The 21,556-nt window shown below is 30.0% G+C and overlaps 1 protein-coding gene across 3 annotated transcripts in view; it reads right to left on the bottom strand.

Moving 5' to 3' along the window:
• Positions 1 to 21,320, bottom strand: part of Prp19 (pre-mRNA processing factor 19) — an 80,213-nt gene extending 58,893 nt beyond the window's left edge. For all 3 annotated transcript variants that reach the window (XR_012756228.1, XM_075364857.1, XM_075364858.1), the window contains exons 1-4: positions 21,056 to 21,320; positions 17,636 to 17,785; positions 7,871 to 8,151; positions 1,498 to 1,692 (exon numbers count right to left, since the gene is read on the bottom strand). Coding sequence is in view for 2 of the 3 variants with exons in the window: in XM_075364857.1 (XP_075220972.1) it covers positions 1,498 to 1,692; positions 7,871 to 8,151; positions 17,636 to 17,785; positions 21,056 to 21,074 (645 nt within the window). In the remaining variant the exon portion in view is untranslated. The remainder of the gene's footprint in view (positions 1 to 1,497; positions 1,693 to 7,870; positions 8,152 to 17,635; positions 17,786 to 21,055) is intronic.
• Positions 21,321 to 21,556: the final 236 nt, after the last annotated feature.

Here is a 21,556-nt window from a genome sequence, read left to right as displayed (position 1 = left end):
AACTAGTACTTACAGCACAAAATGCATAATTATTTAAACATCATATATGGGGAGGAAGTAGGATCCCCACATGACTGACTTCAACCAATCACATAATGTTAAGCATGCTTACAAGTTCAAAATGTTTTCTATCAATATACCAATAGAGCTACCTAACAACAATCAAGGAACTAAAGAGAGAACTTTCTAAGAACCCTTCACAACATCATTTAATCTCGATTGGAAATTTAGCTGCAATTATTAGTTAGAATACACACATAAAAAAAAAAACATTATAAAGCTTTTATAACAGCTGAAAACTTAGGATAAAAAGAAACACATTTAATTTTGTTAAAAAGCTATAAAGTTATGACTAATGAACTACTTACAACTGAAGAATAAAAATTAGTAACTACTTAGATGAGTACATACATACACAATCTTAAAATATAAATTAACACATGCAAAACAATCCTTCAAAAAAACAAATTAATCTTAATATCATAATTTTACTGTTTATATTTTTTAGGGGTCTTTAAATAAAAAATGTAATTTTCATACAAAATAAGTTTTGCATCTTCAAATAAATGACATCTACTACTTAAACAGAAAAAGATTACAATCCACACTTCTACTAGTAGTAGTATTATTATTAAGAAAAAAATATTAACTTTCAGTGAAGATATAATTAAATGGTTTAATATTAAGTCAGATACTTTGAAACATACACACAACTCTTTCTTGCAGAGACAGGAAAGGCCCATTCTTTACAACCCAATCTCCAAGAAGGTTGACACAGAATGGAAATCCATGTATGTAAGAGGTCTTCTTTAACAGGTTAAGCTCAAGATGGAGTTGCTGATCTCTTGATGCAGATCCTCTTTAATAGAATGTCTTTCTCACTGTCACTGCTTTTTCATCTTTGATTCTTTTTCACCAAATGAGTACTGTGTAATCTGTTCGAACATGGTCTGGCCATGATCTGTCCACAGAACTTTGTTTTCTGCTTGGTAGTTGTATGATAAATCTAATTTAAAAGTGCTTACTAGGAAATCCCCTAACATAAATAATACCATAGAGATCAAAGAAATTAGATTAATTATTTCAGAAAAGTTACTGTCACTGCTAGATCATTTATTTTGCTGTATCATATACAATTTAAAACTCATAGCCACCACTCCTCATAGGTACCAAATGATACATAAACTCAGTGAAAAGTAGCACATGGTTATATCTTATCAGTATCTGTTTAAGACAGATCCTTAATATCTCTTAAATTATTTTTACACATTAAGTACCATAATAATTTTGAAGGAAATTAAAAAATACTAAATTGTTGCACCAGTATTTTCAATATAGTCATTAAAGCTGAATCTTATTCAGTCTGCTAGTATAAATGACATAATTCATATGACATAACATATCACAGAACAATTGTGATAAAATAACAAGCATCCAAAATTTTAGGAAAGATACTAAAAAACAAGTGTAAAATTGCAATATTAAAAAATTACTTACTGGATGGGAAGATAATGTGTGGAAGTTTCTAATACTTTCATGTGATACTAAATCCTCTGGAACAGTACGACCTCGTCTCTTTCTTTCTTGAGTCAAAACAGTGGCCTTATCTTGAAGTTTCTGAATAACTTCTGGTGTCATACCAGCTTGTTCAGTTGGTTGATTAGCCACACCTGCAGCTTCTACAGCAATTGCCTTTAATAAAGAAATAGATAAATTTAAGGAAAAATCAAATATATGACAGTTTAATGAGACTGAGATATAATGAATTTGAGAGAATTATTCTCGAACAAGTTGAGGCAAATTCTTCAATATTACTTCTAAAACAATTCTAATGTAAATTGTTAAGTAGGATGCTTTTTGTAACCTGAAAATATATTTATGATATTAAAAACAGCACGAAAAAACAAAAAACACACAATTCAAGAGGGAATAAAAGGTAATAAATAAATATAACATTTTTTTTTACATTAAGAGAAATTTGCCAACTTTAAGAAAAAGTTAAAGTATTATATTAAGTACTAAACATAGGCAACAGGACAATAGCATAGAACTTCTGGGTCTGCAGAATGTCAGCGCAAAGATACTAAATAAAATTTCCAATAAAATATTTGGTTTTATAACTTCAAATAGGGTTGTTTTATACATCGTCACCACCATGTGGTGACGTTACAAAATGTGATTTTTCAGATTCATCAGTTAACGACTAATCTGAACATCCTGCATCTTGTGGTAAATTATCCAATCCGCATCTCTTTTAGGAAGGCTAGTTTAAACCTTTTCACTTTTATAAATATGCATTCCTATTTAAAATTTAACACTGAAATTGTTGTTTAGCTCCCCTGAAAAGTTAAGTTTTTTACATTCATTACTTTAGTATGGTGGGGATGAATATATACCGCAGTTATTCAAATTTAAGACATACCCTATCTTTAGTAGATAATTTCTAGGAAAAATAAAAATATCCAATAGAAGTATTAAAATATTGTATAATTTATTTATTATAAATTACATAAATTATAAAACTATTTTGTATTGATTTCATCCTATTTTGAAAAATGAATACAAAAAATTAAATAGTAGCCACTTACAATTTACTGAATAATCCAAATATGCAGTAAAACACCTAAATTGATGGCACTTGCTACAATATTTTGTATTATAGTACCTCAAATGTAATGTAGATAGCTACGTACATTTTTCGTAATTAAAAATTAGCTATGTAATTAGCTAAATTATTAGTCACGAAAAATTACGTAGCTAATTTTTCGTGACTCAACAGTGCATCTTGTTAGCTTTCTATGTTGTTGTTGAGTCATCGTCGTCAGTTTCAACTGAGTTGAATTCATTTGCATCACTGTGGTTCCAAAGAACATTATTTTCAGAACCATTAAATACATTTGACTAGCAACACTTCAAGAATGACTTTTTAACTATTTTTAATGGCAAATCATTCCAAGCTCTCAAAATCCATTCTGCAATCGTAGCTGCTGATGCTCATTTAATTTTGCCACTTGGTGTAAGGGGATGATTGTTTTCAGTCAGCCACTGATTATATTGTGCACGAATACAATCTTTAAAAGATTTATTAACTCCAACATCCAGTGGTTGTAACTGACTTATCACACCTCCAGGAATTACAACTAAACCACATTTCAATTTTCATTTTTGGGGGGGGGGGAGGTTTGTTTTATTTAATGTTGTCAGAAAAATGACCTCAAAATTGACCTCAAAAAGCATCCAACACTAACATCCTGTTTTGTTTCAGAAGTCTACCCGGTCTACGTTCCCATACACATCTTAACCAATCATGCATTACATCTCTTATCATCCAGGTTTTCTGTTGAGCTTGAAAAATTAAACCATCGCAGAACCTTTCTTTTGGCACGGTTTTCCTCTTTATAATTATATATGGCAATAATTTATTTCCATCGGGAGTTACACTCCACACATTAGTTACTCATTACAACATAAAAAGTAATGTAGTACACATATAACACTGTACTATAGTGCAGTACTGTATGTGTGGCTAGCCACATAATAATTTTTTTTTAATTTTTTAAAATTTATAGCTACATATTTTTACATGTTTAATTTTAATAGTTTGAATTTAATGTGTAATTTGGAGGAAAAAGTTTAACTGATGATGAGGGAAAACCTCAAAAGTGCTATTAGAAAAAAATAATAAGCATAAGGAGAAGCATTATCGAATTCTGTATTTTTGGTGGTAAACTGTTTTTATACTTTTGTCTGAGATATTAGTACAGAGGGGAATATGAACAAATACAATAACAAAAGAATTGTTTTTGCTAAGTTAATATATACATATATATATTATACGCTTTATAATATTTCCTCAAAAATCTTCTTTACCTCCTCTTCCTCAAGCTTCTCTAAATTCCACCGATTCATCTGACATCTTTTCTTCAGGTTTTTAAACCCCAATCTACATTTCATTATCACCAAATTATGGTCGCTATCAATGTCTGCTCCAGGGTAAGTTTTGCAGTCAACGAGTTGATTTCTAAATCTTTGCTTAACCATGATATAATCTATCTGATACCTTGCAGTATCGCCTGGCTTTTTCCAAGTGTATATTCTTCTATTATGATTTTTAAATTGGGTGTTGGCAATTACTAAATTATACTTCGTGCAAAACTCTATAAGTCGGTCCCCTCTTTCATTCCTTTTCCCCAGCCCGTATTCACCCACTATATTTCCTTCCTTGCCTTCTCCAATGCTTGCATTCCAATCTCCAACTATTATTAAATTTTCATCTCCTTTTACGTGTTTAATTGCTTCATCATTGCAATTATCAAGAAGATTTTTGAGGAGGACATCGCAAGAGGTCTGAGTAAAAAAGATAAGGTAGAAAATGTAGAAGAAGAATGGGAGAATGTTAAAAAGGAAATTCTTAAATCAGCAGAAGCAAACTTAGGCAGAATAAAGAGAACTGGTAGAAAACCTTGGGTTTCAGACGATATATTGCAGCTGATGGATGAACGTAGAAAATATAAGAATGCTAGTGATGAAGAAAGTAAAAGGAACTATCGGCAATTAAGAAATGCTATAAACAGGAAGTGCAAACTGGCGAAAGAAGAGTGGATTAAAGAAAAGTGTTCAGAAGTGGAAAGAGAAATGAACATTGGTAAAATAGACGGAGCATACAGGAAAGTTAAGGAAAATTTTGGGGTACATAAATTAAAATCTAATAATGTGTTAAACAAAGATGGTACACCAATATATAATACGAAAGGTAAAGTCGATAGATGGGTGGAATATATTGAAGAGTTATACGGAGGAAATGAATTAGAAAATGGTGTTATAGAGGAAGAAGAGGAAGTTGAGGAGGATGAAATGGGAGAAACAATACTGAGATCTGAATTTAAGAGAGCATTAAAAGATTTAAATGGCAGAAAAGCTCCTGGAATAGACGGAATACCTGTAGAATTACTGCGCAGTGCAGGTGAGGAAGCGATTGATAGATTATACAAACTGGTGTGTAATATTTATGAAAATGGGGAATTTCCATCAGACTTCAAAAAAAGTGTTATAGTTATGATACCAAAGAAAGCAGGGGCAGATAAATGTGAAGAATACAGAACAATTAGTTTAACTAGTCATGCATCAAAAATCTTAACTAGAATTTTATACAGAAGAATTGAGAGGAGAGTGGAAGAAGTATTAGGAGAAGACCAATTTGGTTTCAGGAAAAGTATAGGGACAAGGGAAGCAATTTTAGGCCTCAGATTAATAGTAGAAGGAAGATTAAAGAAAAACAAACCAACATACTTGGCGTTTATAGACCTAGAAAAGGCTTTCGATAACGTAGACTGGAATAAAATGTTCAGCATTTTAAAAAAATTAGGGTTCAAATACAGAGATAGAAGAACAATTGCTAACATGTACAGGAACCAAACAGCAACAATAACAATTGAAGAACATAAGAAAGAAGCCCTAATAAGAAAGGGAGTCCGACAAGGATGTTCCCTATCGCCGTTACTTTTTAATCTTTACATGGAACTAGCAGTTAATGATGTTAAAGAACAATTTAGATTCGGAGTAACAGTACAAGGTGAAAAGATAAAGATGCTACGATTTGCTGATGATATAGTAATTCTAGCCGAGAGTAAAAAGGATTTAGAAGAAACAATGAACGGTATAGATGAAGTCCTACGCAAAAACTATCGCATGAAAATAAACAAGAACAAAACAAAAGTAATGAAATGTAGTAGAAATAACAAAGATGGACCACTGAATGTGAAAATAGGAGGAGAAAAGATTATGGAGGTAGAAGAATTTTGTTATTTGGGAAGTAAAATTACTAAAGATGGACGAAGCAGGAGCGATATAAAATGCCGAATAGCACAAGCTAAACGAGCCTTCAGTAAGAAATATAATTTGTTTACATCAAAAATGAATTTAAATGTCAGGAAAAGATTTTTGAAAGTGTATGTTTGGAGTGTCGCTTTATATGGAAGTGAAACTTGGACAATCGGAGTATCTGAGAAAAAAAGATTAGAAGCTTTTGAAATGTGGTGCTATAGGAGAATGTTAAAAATCAGATGGGTGGATAAAGTGACAAATGAAGAGGTATTGCGGCAAATAGGTGAAGAAAGTAGCATTTGGAAAAATATAGCTAAAAGAAGAGACAGACTTATAGGCCACATACTAAGGCATCCTGGAATAGTCGCTTTAATATTGGAAGGACAGGTAGAAGGGAAAAATTGTGTAGGCAGGCCACGTTTGGAGTATGTAAAACAAATTGTTGGGGATGTAGGATGTAGAGGGTATACTGAAATGAAACGACTAGCACTAGATAGGGAATCTTGGAGAGCTGCATCAAACCAGTCAAATGACTGAAGACAAAAAAAAAAAATATAATATTTGTACATGCGCACGTGCACACATACACACAATAAGGATTTTTATGTCTGTTTTGTATGGGAAAGGGAAAAAATTATTTACTAAAAAGTCAAACATGCGCAAAATTGTTTAAAGTGAATTTTTAAGTTTAAGGAAAGGCAATAACTTTGCAAGGCCTAATTTACAGAATAAATAAAATTATTTATATTACAAATAATTTTATTTAGCACGCCTGCATAAGCTACATTTTAAATTAAAATATATTCTTTAATCTATAGTGAATTAAAGAATCTCATTTACGTTTGTGCACAAATTACTGAGACTGAAGTAAGTACAGTTTATTATAAATATATCTTTAATTACTACATAATATCTTGTAATAAACAACTCATCAATTAATGTTCCAAAGTTATGTATGCAAATAAAAAATGTAACTAAATAACTAAATTTACAAATAACAAGAATACAGAATTCGATAATGCTTCTCGTTATGCTTATTATTTTTTTCTAATAGCACTTTCAAGGTTTTCCCTCATCATCAGTTCCAAATTACACAGTAAATTCAAACTATTAAAATTTAACATGTAAAAATATGTAGTAACTAAATATAACTAAAATATACATAGCAATATACAGTTCACTATTATCTGGAGAAGGCTATAGAATAAAAACCTGGTGGGTTTACCTACAAAGACTTACAACTAAAGTATATATAGTTGGACAAGGTTCAATATTATTTGCAGAAGGTTCTAGAATGTAAAATCTGTGAATAGAAGAAAGACTAACATTACACTCTGGATATGACTTTTCTTTTGTATTTTAATCAATAGGCCCTTTATATTAGAATATCTGTGGAGCCTTTGGATAAGAGTTTCCATGTTATTCCATACAAATCTCCCAATAGATTATACCAAGGATGCACTGAGCCTGCAGACCTTGGCATACATGCTATTTTAAATACAATTTACTAGAGGGACTGTGTGGAACAAGAATGAATGATATCAAGATCATTAAAAATTAAACACAAATGTTTAAAAAACTATTAAACCAAGTCAGTCCTCTTTTTTCTTGGCTCTCCTTTTCTTCAAATTCAATTTTTTAAATGGTAAATTCAGTGATTTATAACATTTTTCTGATTAATTTTAACACTTTGGTATGTTTATTAGATGAATGGGTGATTTTTTTCAAATAAAACGTGCTGCTGACGTGAAACTGTAGGGCATACTGCCAAAAAATTCAGTTAAACATGAAAATCTAGGAAAAAGTAAATATTAAAAATTAAGATCATTACTGTTTAATAGGAATCACTGTTTTCATTATCACATATAATTAAATAAATAATAGTTACTTAGGTAATTATCTACACAACTCACAAAAGAAGGTTTGCATTATATAACATACAATGAAAAATCCGTAGAAACAAAATTAAGTTTAATAATATATTGATGAATATAAAATTCATAAATACATGTATATTTCTATTAATAAGAAGTAATAAAAAATTTACCGGTTGAGGTATACCAGTAGAAGGTTGTGCAATACCAGCTTGCGGTTTCAAGGTAGCTAACGCTTCACGGGCAGCTGTAACTTCCTTAGTTAATCGTCCAATAACACGACAAGCAGCATCATGCTGATATAATGCATGACTTAATTCTTGTCTAGCAGTCTGAAGTTGCTGTCTCTGTGTAAAACTATGTAACATAACTGCATCCCACTCATCTTGTAATGTTTTAAGAATTGCTGGTATACTGGTACCTGATGGTGGTTTTGGTTTAACAACTGGTGTCGCTGAAATTTTATAAAATATAATAGAAAACATTTATTTTTACACCTTAATATACTTTTAGTATTATACAAAGATTAACTAAATCTATTTTAAATGATGTTTAAAAGACACTGCCTGTCATTCATGACTAGAATATAACTGTAATGGTTAATGCTATAAATTCACACAAAAAAAATTGTTACAGGCTATTGTATTTATACTTTAGAAGAGATTAGAAGGCCTGGCTTACTCAGTAAGAATTTTAGTTATTAAGCTCAAAGCACAGAAGTCAAAGTGGAGAAGAGATCAAGGATAATTAAAAAAAGACCTACCCTCAAGAAAACAGTTATGGTGGTCCAGCAGTTTCAAGTCCTCCTAAGATACTCTATAGGCAGTGTACATCCAGCCTATTTTTCAAGATGTCAGAGCATTTTTTTTACGCAGGAAGACTAACAACTTATTACTGAACTTGTTCAATGATTATGGATTGACTAAGATTGTTTTCGTCCAGAAATTAAAGACAACTGAGAACAGACTCAAGTTTTGTAAAGTGACATCATCAACCTCCTACTGAATTTGTGGAAGGAGCCAACTTAACTATAAACATACATGTTAATTTCATGTAAAAACTGATTTTCTCTGTCAAATTTTTAGAATTAATTTTTCTAACGTTTGCAACTATTTTTACATGACTAATAGTAATACATTGATCATGTCCACAACAAAATTGCAACTTCATCATCAAACCAAACAAATTATGTTATAGATATCCAACAATGAATAATAAGAAATAACCAGTGCAAAAATGACCCGATGGAAAATCTGAAATTCAATGTAACTATAAAATTTCCATCTCACAAGGGGTTCAATAATACATTAAAGACTGTAGTCATGATACTAGACTGATTAATACAAATACTTACTGAACTAATCATTCTAAGTATATTAATTCCTCAAACAAATATAACAATTAAAACTAAATATCATATTTTTCTACCACAAATCATAATTAATGAATAATTGGAAAATGAATGACTACAGTGCTTTATATCTTTATTTTACTAATATAAAAGCTTAATTCTCTTCAACTTTTTTAGTCTTCATTTTATGTGTATTGTCTTAAATATTAATGAAGGTGGAGAGAGTGGACATATTTTTTATTTAAAATGTGCTAGTTAATGACTGCATTCTAACAGTTTCTTAATATGAATAAAATCAACTTCCCTCTGATTTCTTTATCTAAAATCTTGTGATTCATAAGAAGAAGAGAGTCATTGTTAATCTCTGTAGTCTTTTTCTTTTGTTTGTTTAGTTGTTACTACATTTCTATTAACTCCTATATTAGTTTCTTTCATTTTTTTGTTTTATTTTATTTTGAGTGAAATTTTTATAGTAATAATTTACTGTTGAAAATCAATTAATATTAAATATTACAATCTCCAATACAAGATTACTATCACATGATTTTTAACAGAATCTGCTGATTACATATAAATCTGATTATATACATATAAATCAGTAAATTCTGTTAAAAAATAGTGTGATCATGATCATTAATTGATCACAATCATATAAAAATCAAGTGTACTTGTATAAAATAAAAAGCAAAGATTATTCAGAACACAAAAGACAAGAGGCTTATTTGAAATTAGTCAAGAAATTGAAAGAAGCTTGATATACAAACAATAAGGAAATCATAAAAACAATTAATTCTTCAATACATGCTTCCAAAAAGAATTATAGAAGCTAAATTTACAAAAAAAAAAATCAGATAATGGTGTAGTGGAATTCATAAGCAAAAGGATGGACCTCCATAAAGGTTGTTTTTGGCCTCAAAAGGAGTTGGCCTGTTTTGGCCTCAAAATAATTCTATTATTGAAAATTAGTTCTATAAGGTTATGACAACAATCTTCATGTATTATAAACATTTAATGGGCAAAAATAGGGCATTTTTAGATTTCTGCTTGAAAAACCTCTACTTTTGAATACTTCATCTATTGATTTAAATATGAGTGCAGTGGAGCAACACTTCCTTCATAAAATATTTGTTAGAACATGATATGAGAAGTAACATATATCAAACTTGTTTAAGTGTTGCACCCCAGTGCTGGTACAGAAAACAAAACTTAATTCATATTTTATAATAATAGCAAGCAGCATGTTGTTAAGCTTAAATAAATATTGCTCAAGACTTCAATAAGTGTCAGAAATATCTTAATCACATTTTCTCATTCTAGAAGATTTGTTCTATAAGGTTCTATAATAGCATTTTTAATCTTACAATTTATGTTTTTTTAAATGCGCACAAAACGGTATTTTTAGTTTTGCCTTAAAGAAACTAATTTTTGTTAATTCATTGCAATTTTCTTATGATAGTGATGATGCAACACTTTGGCTTTTATTTGTGTAATGAAACAGATCATAAAGGATCATATACATAAGAATGAAAATGCTGCTCTGATCATTTTGTTTGCAGACAAAACAGAATCATAAGCAAACTAAATGTAACTAGTGTCATGCAAGTATTACATATAGTAATGTGCAATTCTGTGTTTATTTGAAAATAACATGTTATAATACATTCAAGTTGTATCCTATATAAATCAAGAAGTAATCTTAAAATATAACATTATGAGTGCAGTGTAAGCATTTACTCAGTTTAATATAATTATTCCATCTGGACCTCTCTGCTGTTGTTCACATTTAATCGATGGCTTCCTAAATGATGATTTTATTAAAAATATAAATGTTTTCTGAATTTACAATAATGTCTACAATGAATTAGAAAGCTTGGCAAAAGACCTATGAAAAATTGCCTATAAAAAAAATTTATTTCAATAATGCAACATCCTTATCAGACACTGATTACTCCCAATTAAGGGAATTGTCAAGAATGATTTTGGAACTTTGGAAAATTAAATAAAAGGTTAAGTTTGATATACTTCTACACATACTTATAAAACATCTACAGCCATACTTATCATTAAACTTCATACTGCCCTTTGATACTGAAATCTTTTCAAACTGACAAAAGGTTATTGGAAAATACATTCATGCAGCTACAAAAGCTCTTATGTCAAAATTTGTTTCATCATATCTGGCTTTAGAGAGTATAAGCCAAGGGAAGACTTTATAAACAAATATACAAGAAAAGTAGCTAAAAAAACATTAAATGCAGCGATGATGGGGCAATTATTGCTGCTGATGAAACAAACATAAATATTAACCCTTTGTTTGCAAAGTGGTGAATAAAACTATGTCAAAAAAATGTCACCCCAATTTCTTGCAAACACATCGTAAGAATGACAGGTATAAAATAATGTGTGCAACAGAATCAGGAATAAACATTCATAACGTTTTTTTTGTTGATAATTTTATGAAAAAGGTATCAAAATGTTCACAAGAACATGTACAACTAGGATATATCATTTGCAATTCCTGATACAAAAATTTATATTTACTTAAACTACTGAAAAATGTAAAAAAAAAATTAAATACAAATTTTATTTTTTTAGTTTTACATTTTTTACAAAAAAAAGTAGAACTATATATCAGCGGGAAATAAGATTTTTTTTTCACCGAAATGTTTTCTACAACAAAAAAAATAAATCATGCTAACATGTTAAAAATACATAATCTAGATATGTTTTTTTGTCTCATATGGTAACCGAAATAGAGCAGCAATTTAATTTTATCTTGTAGTAAAAATTAGTAAAAAAAGAAAAATAACTTCAATGTCTCTTTCCAGAAGAAGATATAGTCTTTAACCCTTGTTGAAAATTATCAAACAGTTTATATAAACTATTCAGGACTGCAATCTATTTACATTTATGTTTGGGAAAGCAGGCGCCATGTTAACCTTCTCACCATCTTGTACACAGTTCTGGCTCTTTTCCTGCCACTTGTTTTGTAGTCTGTGCCTTCCTTGGTGCAGACCCAACATTTTTTTTCTTTTTTACCAGGTAGTTAACCCTACTGCTGGATCCTCCAGGCTCTATCTCTTCATCTGCTCCCACATCACACCTCTCATCAGTTATTGAATCAATGATACTGACAACAAATTTTTAACGGGAAAGTGGTTTTTGGTTATGAAGCATCTTGTTCTCTTTTAAATTATAAAAGAATTTTACCATTCTTGAAAATAAATTAAAAACCGCCTTCTTCCAATTTTTTAGTGTTCTTCACTCATCCAGATAAACATATAACATCATATCATTGGTGTCAATTCCACCCATATACTTATCATAATCAAAAACCATAGCTGGCTTTTTTCTGTGATAACTCTACCATGCCTCTTTTTTGTATTTTCCTTTTCCCTTACTTCAGAATTTTTAGAAACAAGGATGACTGGCTTACTTTGTTTTTTTTTCTCTGTAGGCTAATGCTACAATTTTATTTTGTTTCCAGTAAACCTTTTGCCCAACATTTAATTCATCTTTTAACCATATCAGGAAGCCCTTTTTTCGGATTGCGCCAGTATGGAATGTTTCATTTTGATACAAATGTTTAATTAAAGGAAGACTGGTAAAATAATTGTTAGTAAATATATGATATCCCTTTTTCAAGTAGTTGAATATTGAAAGAAGTTTCTTTACAACATAGAAGGAAAACTCAAATTATTTTATTTCATCCCTGTTTTCCTGAGAATTTTTTCCCTTATAACACAGCATTCTCAAGCAATAATTGGAAATGGCGTCACATAGAACCCACAAGTTTATCCTCTAACAGTGGTGGTACTTGGAAGATATTACATTAATTGTGTTAGGCCCTTAGTTCCAATTAATGATTCATCAACAGAAAGATTTTGGTGGCCTACATAGCAGCATAGAAACATTTCATTACAGTGGTCTATAATGAGTTAATTTTTATAAAGGATCGTAGCTGAATTCATTAAGTTTTGAAAGCTTGCTATAGCCTACAGTGAAAAAATGTAATATAGGTTGAAACCTATTGCAGGTGAACACTTTTCAAAATCATGGTGCAGACTGTGAATAAGTAACTGTCCAATAAGATGCTATTGTAGATTTTTTTTATCAGACCCATGCTAACAATGACAGCAATGAATGCCCTTATTTCAGAATAGGTAACAGAAAACCAGCCATTCAAGCAACTGTAAGAAGAAATATTGTGTCTGCAGCAATTATTTGATTGGCATACCCATTTGTTTCACTGACAAAAATATTCAGCAGATCCTACTTAAAAAACAGATTAAAATAATTTATAGAACATACACTTACATAAGGGCTATGTTTGGAACCAGGTGTCTCACTGTATGAAAAGCTATGGATAAAATTGGTTTCTTCCTCATTAATGAACCTCCAGATTACAATGGCCCCATCATCCGATTGCAAAGAGCTGTCACTAAGTACTTGCCTACTGATGTCCATTGTGGGCGTAGGTGATTTCAGCGTAGTTCTAGTTGATGGGCAAGGTTGACCTAAAATATCATCATCATCATCATCTAGGCCTGTACGATGATTACGGTTCACAAACAAACGCCTAACTTGCGTTTCCTCTTCTGGTGTGTATGTTGAGTCACCATTAGTCACCATCAAATAAATTGGACGCAGAATAATCAAAATGATTATCACTATTAATATCAGATAAATCACTAAGCAACTGCCTGTCAATTTCACTAACAACGTTACTTTATCGCTATCCATAATCAAAATCAAACCATATTTTGTAAATATTTAGAATACAAACACAGTTAACTTATAAAACTAAACCATCAACAAAAACTAACTTACAAATCATAACCTCAAGAACACATTGAAACAACAGATCATAAACGGAATGAACTGTGCACTAGATTTATGCATCGACATTGTTCTGTCAGCTGGTGTAATAACTCTTTTATTGTTTTGTTGTCATTATTTTATTTTTATAAAAAATATTATAATTCCAAATGTATTTTGTTTCAAATAAAATGATGTGATCACTTTTAAATTAAATTTGGTGCAAACTGGTTTTTATTTACGAAAATATATGGCAATGACAGATCGTCGTCTGGCACTTTTGGAATAGAAAGGTGGCAACGGCGGATCGTCGCAATGGAATTTTTTTGCATATTTTCTGGCAATGATAAATCGTAGCTGTGGCACTCAAAGGGTTAAAATAACTAATAATTACTCATTCCAGTGGAAACATGCAGCATGCATAAACATAGATCACTAGTAAAGCCTATGATTTTTGTTGGCACAGCTGGGTATATTTTATAAACTTTTGAGATTATATTATTCAAATGGAAAAAAAAACATGATACATCTATTATTAAATTCTGCTACGATATCTGAATCTTCATATTTTAGAATCTGACTTACTTCTGATGACATTTTAATAGTCTATCAAGATTTCAGAGAGAGTGTAGCTGCTTGAAGATTTAAGATTGATTGCAAAATTGCCCTATTTCTTTCAAAATAAAAATCAGTGAACCTGTGAAGAAGCAAATGAATCAAGATTCATAACACCTATTAGGTGGATTAATAAAATGATGGAATGCTTTAGGGCAGGTGATTTTGTACAAACTGTTTGTGCTGTATGTAATGCTTTTTGACCACCCTGAATTTAAAATAATGAAGATGAAATAGTTGCTAACAGAATGTTCAATTTGGTCAAACAACCTAATTTCAAAATTGGGCAAAATTACAAGTAGTTTGACATGCAGTTTGAAATGCAAGTAGGCTTTGGAAGATGTTCCCAAGTTCACTGTTAAGGAACTAACTTGACACAGCATGTATCAAATAAAACATACTAAGTTCTATAGTGAAAAACACTTTAATGAATTCATAAACTGCAACTACATAAAGAACACAACAATATTATCCATAATCAACTATAATCACAACATATATCAAGCGAAATAGAGAGAATTTAGACAGAAGTATAGAACGCTTGGATTCGCGTGCAACACCTGTTATTTGTCACCAATTTTTTCATGTTAACTGTCTATTCTATTGATATCTACTACACTAAGACACATCAAAATAGTAAAGTCTAGCAAGGTCAACTATATTTGACAATATTTCAATGCAGTTACTTCACAATGGTCAGATAGTGATGAAGAAGATTCACCTTAGTTATTTTTTATATCTTTTTCCCATTTTAAAATGTTATATATTGCTTAAAAACACTTTACTATGTGTTCATTTTATATTACTATTGGAATTTTTCCTTATCATCCATATATTAAATTTTTGATCTGATTTGTATTTCTTTTATATTATAACCCTATTCAACTTTTATATAATAAAAATTACATACGGCCCAAAATCTGCCTTATGAAGACCCATCGTGGTATTTTGACAAATGATAATTTGTACTACTTTATATTATTTAACAACTTAATATTGGTCTTCTTCATATACACTAGCGTTAGGCTTATGCCTGTTTGAACTCACAATGAGCTACGTCATCTTTTACGTGGTCTTCAGTGTCTCTCCTTCCACATGGCTGATAACTTTGTAATTGTATGGGAATCCTATCACCAGACATTCTCTCCAGGTGTTGCTTCCATCTATTGCAGTAATTTTTCACGCTTTCATTATAAATGAAATAAATTGACAATAAATATCCAATTCAGTTCTTATTTCTTCATTCTAACCCGATCTAACCATGCGATGCCCTTCACCCTCCTTAGAAATCTCATATCTGCTGCTTGTATCTTACTTTCTTGTCTTTTTGGGGTAATCCATGACTCGCTTTCATAAAGAAGAATTAAGGTAGCCATAATTTTATAGAATTTCAATTCTGACTCTTTCCTAGCTCTGTTATTCAATGTCCTGCTTATGGTACCATATAAAGCTTGCAATTTATTTACTTTCTTCTCTACATCAAAGTCTGTATCAAAATTTTATCATATCCCGGATAATTACAGCAAGACACTCATTACAGTATTACATTGTCCAGTACTATCTTTGAACGAACCGGATACTTAACCCAGAATGCCATAATATTTATTTTGATAACAGAAATTATAAGATTATAAGTCTTTTATAATTCATTCAACACATAACTGTAACAACTTAATATTAAAAAAACTTAATGTTTGACAAATGAATGGTAGACTCTAGTGTCCAACAAAACAACACACAAAGATAAGATGCAAGATGACAGAAAATACAGAACACTGAATATATTAAAATAGTATATTTAAGATGTAGACTAAGACTGCGATTGTGAAAGGCCCCTTAAATACAATACATTGAAGGACAATGTTATATTATTTATTTCCTGTGATTATACTGGATATACTGGTAATGAATACTTGACAATATTCATAAGAAAGCACATCAGCTGCTATTGAAAATAACTATAATTTTATTTGTTGCAAATAAATTAGAAGCTAAAGAAAAAATTTTAATTATATAGTAATAAGAAATAATCCTTTATTGAAAAAAAAAAAATGAAAAATGCTATAACATTTTTTTCTGATAATATGACAAAAGATAAATATCATATGAAAGATGTTCAAATTACTAGATATTACCTCATTCGATGTTTAAAACATGCCTTAATAATATTTTTTACTATCCAGTGATGACAAAAGTAAATTTATACATATTTATAACTAAATATTAACATAGCATAAGGTTTTGTTATTACCACTCATAAGTAGGTAATACAATAAAATAAATTAAAAGAAAAACAGTTTCATAAAAATGCTTTATGGGTCAATGTAGAGTTAACTATAAATAAAAGCCATCTCATCTACGTTTAAATACTTAATATATAATAATTTTATCTTGTTGCACTGAACTAGGAATAACTTCAACTCTTCTGAAATAATGAAGTCTTGTTTTTCACAAGTACTATTTCAGAATGAATCCCCTCCCAAGAATAATGAATGATTACTGCAATTACTCTGGTGTTTTATTTTTTGTAGAATATCTCGGACATCGTTAAAGTGGCTGTATTTGTTATCTGTTTCTTTCAATTAGTTAACAAATGCTAACTCTTTACATTATTATGCAGCAGTATTATATATGTCACAATATTCTTTTTTAGGTTGCAAATTATTTATTCAATGAATATATACTAAATAAAAAAAAAAAAAGGTTAAAATTTAATAAACATTTTACCAGGAAGGCTCATGATTCAGAAACTGCCAAAAATAGATTCAGTGAACTGCAAAGTAAAATAGCAAATAATACTGAAAATCATAGCAAACGGTGGTGGATAATATTTTGATGCAAAAAAAAACTTTTATTAGGTTTAAATTAGGATCAGTTTGTGATTAAAAATGAATAATTTTGTACAGCCTTCATCAAAATCTCATGAACAACAAAACATCCATAAATCATTTTGTTAACAAATTCACTTTTTTAAATATGCAAAAGAATACATCCAAATACAGGTAAGATTTATAGTCTTTGCCTATTGTAAGAGTTTATCAGGGACAATGTTGCCAACTAACCAAGTAATCGATTAGAAATAACTCTGAGGAAATTCAATTAACTAATGTTATAAATAAAAAATAAAAAAACATACTAGATCACAAGCACTTACTTTTTACATCTATAAGTTGGTCTACTGTTAACTCTCTTCCAGATATTGGATCAACACCATTTTCATTAATATATTTCTCTATTAACCTCCTTTCAAATATGGAACCAGATACAGGTGAAATTACAGGATGTTCTGGCACTTCATTCGAAACTATAAAATAAAATAATTGATTATAAACAAATAAATGTTAACACTTTGGAGATAACTTTAGATAACTAGCTTTTTAATTCCACTTAAAATTTATTTAGCAGTTATTAACATTCATTTTATTTACCAGGTATTATTTCAATATCCCAATACACACTTATAAATATCTTCTATTATACATACGTAAGCCGCACTGGAGCTTATAAAACCTGTGCAGGAGACTGGATATAGAAATAAAGATAAGAAAGACATAGAGATTTTACCATAGAAAAATTACATATAATTCAGTTTATATCAGAAGTCCACATAGCTCCAAATTAACCTAAAATTAACATAATAAACATTTTTGTAGCATTGTATATATCCCTTTTTTTACCCACTTTGTGTCTAACCAATGGTAAAGCAATAGATTTATAAATAAATCTATAATTTATAAACAAAAATAATTTGTTTCTTGTTTTGCTACATGTCTGGTAGCAAAATAAGAAACAAATTAATTTACATAATTTTTTCTTTTAATAAATTATTTTACTATTTAATAAACTAAAATTAATGACCTGGGTACTGTAAGAAGACACGTAAATAGTTTGTATAACTCTACAATACTACACTTTTGATTTTATAAAAATAAAATAATTAAAATGTTACAATTACATACATATATCTATAAATTTAATCCTGTTTAGTTATACATTAGTATATTATCAGCTTGATTAAACAAAATGAAATGCCATTTACATATTTTGTAAAATTACAATTTTCATCATCATATTTGACAGAAAACGGCACATTTTCTACTTTTACAGAGCAATAGTATTTACATCTTTAAAAATATTTGATTAGACATAAACATCACATTAAATCAAATTTCTTGCCTAAAATTACAATTACAGCACTGCCAAAAGTCACAGTTAATCTAGTCTCTTGTCAACTTAATTCAACGTATTTCAATAAGTTGGTAAATTCTATTTAAAATGGAATCTTTCATATGAGAAATTTGTTTAATATCTCTCACTTCTAAGTCAATACACAAAGTAATTATGCACTTTTAAAATGTTATACAGATGGGCATTCAACTATTCTATCAGTAACAGATAGTAATCATTTGGTCATTGTCAGCTAGTCTTCTTTTACTGATAGTAAATAAATGTGATCAGACCATGTATTCCTGTTATAAATGCAAAAAAAATTTCTTTAATATGCACGTTATATAAGCAGTACATGGTTGACCAGTATTTTATCATTAGAAAGGTCAGTGGTAGATCCAGCTGCTTCAAAGCAACTCAGTTAATAAGACAGTCAAGCATGAAATCAGCTACAACTAATAAAACAAAAATTCATTTCTTTTTAACCACTCCTGTATCTAAAAGAGGTACGGGTGATTACAGGATTGATAAGAGATATCTGATCAATAACAAAATCTAATGTTGTGAATAAACTTGACAGATTTATGAAAAGCCGGCTTCCGTGGCGCGAGTGGTAGCGTCTCTGCCTTTCATCCGAAGGTCCTGGGTTCAAATCCCGGTCAGGCATGGCATTTCATACACTAAAAACATTGTCATTCATCTCATCCTCTGAAGTAACACCTAACGGTGGTTCCAGAGATTAAAAAAAAATTTTTATTATTTACCTTTTATAATAATTTTAAATAGTAATATTGTTTTAAAGCAAATAGATTTTCTATTATGATCAGGATTCTTCTAATTATAATAGATTAAAACCAAGATACTAAAAATACTGTAGCTTAAATAACACAAAAAACTAGTTTATTTTTTAAAAAAAACATATTCTAATAAAAACAATTTGAACGAGGAATAAAACACAATGATTGTGAAAAAGCACAGAGATTCTGTGTAAATAAGGAAAACTATTAGCATAACCTCACTTATTTATGAAGTTTGAATGTGTCGTTTTAGTATTATTTGTGACCTTATGTTTACAGAAATTAAAGGAGTAATTAGTGTTTCCTAACTAAAGCGGTGAATATTCCTGAAGAGAGTAAAATTTGCACAAATGGAAATATCTGAAATGCTTGGTACGGGTCAGAGAAAAATTTTTTCTAAGTGGATTAAATATTTTTTGCTAATACACATAAGTTGTCTATACCTCTGGTAATTTTTTTTAATAATCTTTTACTTAGTAATCTATTTGAGATACATTCTATATTTGGTAACGTACCCTTTCTTTCTTTTTCCTGTTTAGCCTCCGGTAACTACCATTTAGATAATTCTTCAGAGGATGAATGCGGATGATATGTATGAGTGTAAATGAAATGTAGTCTTGTACAGTCTCAGTTCGACCATTCCTGAGATGTGTGGTTAATTGAAACCCAACCACCAAAGAACACCGGTATCCACGATCTAGTATTCAAATCCATGTAAAAATATCTGGCTTTACTAGGACTTGAACGCTGTAACTCTCGACTTCCAAATCAGCTGATTTGGGAAGACGCGTTAACCACTAGACCAACCCGGTGGGTTATTTGGTAACGTAACCAGAGCAACATTGTATCACGATCTTTTCAAATTTGATAACAAATGACTACAGTTATAACATGAAAATAATTTTTATCACTGTTAGAAAAAACTAATCTGGTGGTGCGTTAAATATCCATCCCGCTTATATTTAACAGTTTAATGTAAGTTAGTCCTATTCGCTTTAATACTGGAGGGAGATGTAGATGGGAAAAATTGTGCAGGTGGCAACGTTTTGAATATGTAAAACAACTTGTTATGGATGTAGAATGCAAGGGCTATACCAACATGAAACGACTGGCACTAGGTAGGGAATCTTGGAGAACTGCATCAAACCAGTCAAATGACTGAAGACAAAAAAAAGTCCTATTCAACAATGCTGACTGATATTCAGTAGCTAGGAATGTTATATAAAATTAACACCTGTCATACTAACAAAAGGCAAAGTTTTAAAACAGCGCACACCATTTTTCCCCAAAAAACATTTAATGCAGGATACGCAGGTCCTTTATAAGAAACCCATTTTCGGGGGGAGGGGAAGAATTTAAAAATGTCAAAAAACTGTTTAATTACGTACTGAAAATATTAAAATATAACAAAAAGAATAAACAACCCAAGAATATTTACACGATTTTATTTGAATTGAACCTGGGTTGTCAAGACTGTATCGGGGGTTATGTTGAACAAAAAAAAAATCTTAAAAGCAGTAACATACAGAACTAATAAATAACTTATTTAACTGAACCATAAACATTTTCAAATCGCTAAATAACTTATGATAATAGTATTAATTACTTACTAGCACAGCAAAGAGACATTTTATTTTAGAACAAATACTGGCGTCACTGTTAACACAACACGCTAGTCCGGTTAACTATTTACCTGTTCTTAATGAACATAAATAAAGCTAAATAATACTATTTAACATATAAAGTGTAAAAACAGAAAGTTAAATGGGCTATTATACAACAAAACTAAGACAGTAAAATAAATTAATAATCACGTAAGTTTTCCATGCACAAAACCATAGCATCAAACGCTAGGACACTTAAATTCTATTTCGCTACCCAAACTCATAGAGATGTAACCAAGATGGGTAGTATAAAAATAATAAAATAAATTTTTAAATAAAGTTTTGTTGATTAATTTGTTGCGAGTTTTAACATAATCAGTTAACAGAAGTGAAACGAACTATTTTGATAGCAATATTACAATCACTTTTCTATTTGGGTAAATTTTGGGTTTCAAAACAAATTAAATCGGTTTAATTTCATAGGAAATTACAATATAATGAATATAA

Source organism: Lycorma delicatula, chromosome 4 (assembly GCF_047948215.1).
Source record: "Lycorma delicatula isolate Av1 chromosome 4, ASM4794821v1, whole genome shotgun sequence".
NCBI classification, from domain to species: Eukaryota; Metazoa; Arthropoda; class Insecta; order Hemiptera; family Fulgoridae; genus Lycorma; species Lycorma delicatula.
The sequence above is the reverse complement of the archived record's forward strand: the minus strand, read 5'-3'. Positions and strand labels throughout refer to the sequence as shown.